Source organism: Carlito syrichta, unplaced genomic scaffold, assembly GCF_000164805.1.
Source record: "Carlito syrichta isolate Samal-C Ts95f unplaced genomic scaffold, Tarsius_syrichta-2.0.1 Scaffold97059, whole genome shotgun sequence".
NCBI classification, from domain to species: domain Eukaryota; kingdom Metazoa; phylum Chordata; class Mammalia; order Primates; family Tarsiidae; genus Carlito; species Carlito syrichta.
Window position 1 is genome coordinate 19,220 of NW_007041155.1, and position 4,510 is coordinate 23,729.

Here is a 4,510-nt window from a genome sequence, read left to right on the forward strand (position 1 = left end):
AGGGGTTCGAGACCAGCCTGGGCAACTTGGTGAGACCTCATCTCTACAATAAATCCAAAATAGGTGGGCATAGTGGTGCGTGCCTATAGTTCAATCTACTTGGAAGGTTGGGGCGAAAGGATCACCTGAGCCCAGCAGGTCAAGGTTGTGGTGGACGTGAGCGTGCCCCTGCACTCCATTCTGGCTTTCACTGAGACTCCAACTTGGAAAAACAAAAAGGCAGAGCATTGTACCTAGTAAGAGCAGTTATTGTTTTGTGAGTGTGTGTGTCTGTATGCCTGTACTGGGAGTGTACTGGGCCACAATATAAAATGTGTTTCTTACTCTTCGTCTAATAAAAACCTCTGGGTTCAAGTGAAGAAGAGGCAGCTAGAGCCCATCTAGTGGGCCGTGAGCCCCTGATGAAAGGCCGAGGGAGCTGATGTGAGGGCCCCTGGGGAATGACCTGGAGGCGAGGGCTTCCTGCTGGGGGGCGGCTGGGCGTCCAGGGCGGGGCGCGGGATGTGACCTGCTTCCTCTGCTCCCCAGGCCTCTTTGGCTTCGTGATCCTCTCCCTGCTGCTCGTGCCCATGTACTACATCCCGGCGGGCTCCTTCAGTGGAAACCCTCGCGGGACGCTGGAGGACGCACTGGACGCCTTCTGCCAGGTGGGCCGGCAGCCGCTCATCGCTCTGGCACTGCTGGGCAACATCAGCAGCATCGCCTTCTTCAACTTCGCGGGCATCAGCGTCACCAAGGAGCTGAGCGCCACCACCCGCATGGTGCTGGACAGCTTGCGCACCGTGGTCATCTGGGCGCTGAGCCTGGCACTGGGCTGGGAGGCCTTCCATGCACTGCAGATCCTCGGCTTCCTCGTCCTCTTGATGGGCACTGCCCTCTACAACGGACTGCACCACCCGCTGCTGGCCCGCCTGTCCAGGGCCCGGCCCCCAGCAGAGGAAGGCGAGCAGGAGAGACTGCTGGGTGGCGCTCTGGCTCAGACTCCCATCAACGACACCAGCTGAGCCTCCTTTGAGGTTTCTGCTGCCTCCTGGGAGCTTCTTCCTCACCCTGAGGCTGAGGCCGTGCAGGCTGGTGGGCCTGAGTGCCCTGTCCCCAAGATCTTGCCCTGCCCCACCCCCAGCCCCCCAGGGCAGCTGCTACCACAGCCGGTAACAGAATGCCCAAGGCCCTTCTCACACCACCTGCAGGGTGATGTTACCCAGGTCCGCTGCTCTGCTGCTCTGACTGACCCCAGCCCTTGTAGCCCCTCCTGCAGCACTAAAGCTAACTCTTCAGTGAATCGGCAGGAATTTACAGCCCAAGTATTTCTGAATCATAACTAGATTGTCACAATAGACTGTCTAGTTTATGAGTCATAAGCTAGATTTGGTTCTCTAAAAAAGAGAAGTGAGTGAGCAAGTTCAAACCAGAACTAAGCACTGTTTTCTAAAATGTGTAAGGTATTCCCTAAAGTTGTCTGGAGGCCTGGGTTTCAGCTCAGACGCAGCTGCAAACTCAGTGTTTACAGTCCCAGCAATTGCCTGGTGGCTCTGGGCCTTAGTGTTAGGTTCTGGGAAGCAGGTGCTGATACTGTAGCCTTTGGTGCCCTCTGACCCCAGCCTCCTGTGGGCCTATGAGTGTGACCAGCCTGCAAAAACAGTAACAGCCCATCGCTGGAAATGCCAGTGGCGCCTCCCCTCTCCCCTTCTGTGCCTGTTTGTTGTGCTTGTTCACACACCCCAAGGCCTCCATGCTTGAGAGAGGTTACAAGGGAAATTGCAGGTGACCCTAGACAATCATTTTATGAGCTCTTTACCTTCCATTCTAAAGATGAGGAAACAGGCCCAGAGTTGTGAGTTGTTAGTTGTTTGGCAAGAGGGATCTCCTGTCCTCAGCTCTGCCCAGGGGGAACCCCAGCCCATGCAGCCGATTCTGTAGCAGACTGGGACCTGGAGCACATCAGGATCTCAGCCCGTTCCAGCAACCTGTCCGCAGAGACAACCCCCAGGACGATGGCCTCACCAGTGTTCTGCCATTTAGGGTGATTCTGCTGTCCTGGACATTGTGTGAAGTGACAACTTTTATTCTCATAACAGCTCTCAGGGGTAAATAAACCCAGGCCCAGAGAAGGTTAAGTGACTGCCTTCTGGAGCCGGACCTGAGGTCCCACCTACCACGCAGATCCATGGGGTCTCCAGGGGGTCCACAGGATTCAGGTGCTGTTGTGCTCCAGGTAGCCTCACCCTAAAGAGAAGGATTGTGTCAACTAAGCAGTGTTCCAGTTGCTCACCAGAATGGTTGAGTGCAGCCTCGGCCATTTCCCTGGGCAGTTGAGTCATAAACAAAACACCAACCGCCTTCCTTAAAATAGCCTGAGGGAAAGAAGCTCTTGCCGGGCAAAGTCCTCGGGTTGTGTGGGATTCCAGCAGTTCCTACAGCTTGTTGGCAGGGGAGGCCCATTGCACGAGCTCTGAGTCCCAGGGACTCCTGAGTGTCTCTGGGCTACCGGGTCTATCACAGGAAGAAGGACGTGAAGATTAGGTAGAGACCCCAGCTGCTTTGTCCAGAAAACCTGGGGCCTTAGAATGTTGTTTTGGACTTTTTTTTTTTTAAGGAAAATTGGCAGTATTGGATTCTTTTTTTTTTAATGAAAGAGAAGAGCACAAGAGAGTAGGGGGGGTGAGCTAGAATGTTGGAAGGAAAAGCTCATGTGAAAGCATAGGCATCCTCTAGTCTTCCACTCACTCTTCAGATGAAGAAACAGAAGCCCAGAAAGGGGAAGGGACTTCCCCAAGGTCGCACAGCCAGTTACAGGCAAAGCCAGTTTCCTGGTTCTCAGTCCTTGCCCATTCCATTCTGCCACAGATAGTGTAGCCTGGAGCCCACATGAGAGTCAGGACTGCTCCTGCTGTGGCTGCCCTACCTGTGTGCCAAACTGAGCAAACTGTTAACGAGGGTGTTAGGGGAACCCTTGGCCTTTATTTGAATGCTATCGTAGGAGACTGTTGGCTTTGACACTTAAATCATTGGGGGGTTATAATAGGAGGTGGTGAGGGGTGGCAGAGCACAGGGAAGGGACCCCTGTCGGACCTGCCACCAACTCAGGCAAGTCACTTACCTCCAAGCAAGTTGGGTATTCACATCTCTACAACAGGCAAACAAGCCTCGGTCTCATAGCCTAGTTGTGAAAATTGCAGATTTGTAGGTGCTTGGAAACTGCCAACGCCCGGTGGAGCGTTGTGTAGGGCTGGCTCTCCACAGGGGTGGTGCATCTCAGTGGCACACAGGTCCCAGAAGAAGCACTGCTCATGGCACCACTTTTCCTCAGAGGGGGAGAAATATTTTATCAAAAGACCATCATGGAGTAAAATGTAAAAGTCATATTGTTTATAAATTAAAGATGAAACCTGGAGACGTGTTTATGCTGACAGTGGCTACCCTCCCAGATCCCGGAAGATGAGTGTGTTTAGAGGGTGACTTCGTGAGGCCTGGCCACGTCGGGCTGGTCATGTCTGAGGGAGGTAAGGCTCTTCAATCCTGCGAAGGGTTGTGGGAAATGTCTAGCTGTGGCCTGTCATTCCGGATGGTAGGAGTTTGGCAAAGAGGCCCTTAACCTGAAATTAGAATTGACTGATCGCAAACTTAAAAGAAGTGGTTTAATTACAGTCTAACTTAAGTAGTCTATGTTTTGTTGAACTCACCAGTTCCTGCCCTACCCAGAACAGTCCTGGAGGTCCCTGGAGAATGGATTCGTTGTCAGGCTTCTCTTCTACAGGCGTCTGCCAACAAGGCAGAGATTTAGGATTTAGGCTCCTCTTGCCTTCACTTTGTCCTAAGGCCTCTAGTTTTGCAAGCAATAGCACTCAAGGAAGCCAAGCTCTGATCCCTGTTAGGGATGGTGGGAGGGGTAGGGAACTGGTGTCCTCAGCTCTGCCCAGCCTTGACTGGGTGACCTTGGACAAGTCATGTTGTCAAGACCTTGGCTGCCTATAAAAGGGAGAGGTTTTTTTTTTTTCTTTTTTCTTTTTGTGTTAGTCACTCTGTCACCCAGGTTGGAGTACAGTGACATGCTCATGGCCACCACAACCTCCATGCTGGGCTCAGGCAATCCAAATAACTAGATTCACAGGCATGCACCACCCGGCTAAATTTTTTTGATTTATTGTAGAGATGAGGTTTTGCCAAGTTGCCCCAACTGGGTTTCGAACCCCTGAGCTCAGGCAATCCTGTCACCTCCACCTCCCAAAGTGCTGGGATTACAGGTGTGAGCCACCACACCTGGCTAGGGAGAGAGAGGTTCTTAGCATTCCAAAATGTGTTCACATCCCTAACCTGTTTGTGGATTGTTATTCTTCCATATTTACCTTGGTTCGGTGACCCTCTGGTCTTTAAACTTGATGTCAGCAGGGGGTTTCCTGTGTAACCATAAAAGTGGGAAATTATCGCGTGAGCCCCAGCAGGTCGAGGCTGCAGTGGCCGGGAGCGGGCGACAGAGTAAGACTCCAACTCAAAAAAAAAAAAAAAGAAG

At 52.4% G+C, this 4,510-nt stretch overlaps 1 protein-coding gene across 1 annotated transcript in view; it reads left to right on the plus strand.

Moving 5' to 3' along the window:
* Window positions 1-3,653, plus strand: part of SLC35F6 (solute carrier family 35 member F6) — a 6,533-nt gene extending 2,880 nt beyond the window's left edge. The window contains exon 4 of the mRNA XM_021714802.1: window positions 529-3,653. Within this exon, the coding sequence (XP_021570477.1) occupies window positions 529-1,004 (476 nt within the window). The 3' untranslated portion in view covers window positions 1,005-3,653. The remainder of the gene's footprint in view (window positions 1-528) is intronic.
* The last annotated feature ends 857 nt before the right edge of the window (window positions 3,654-4,510 follow it).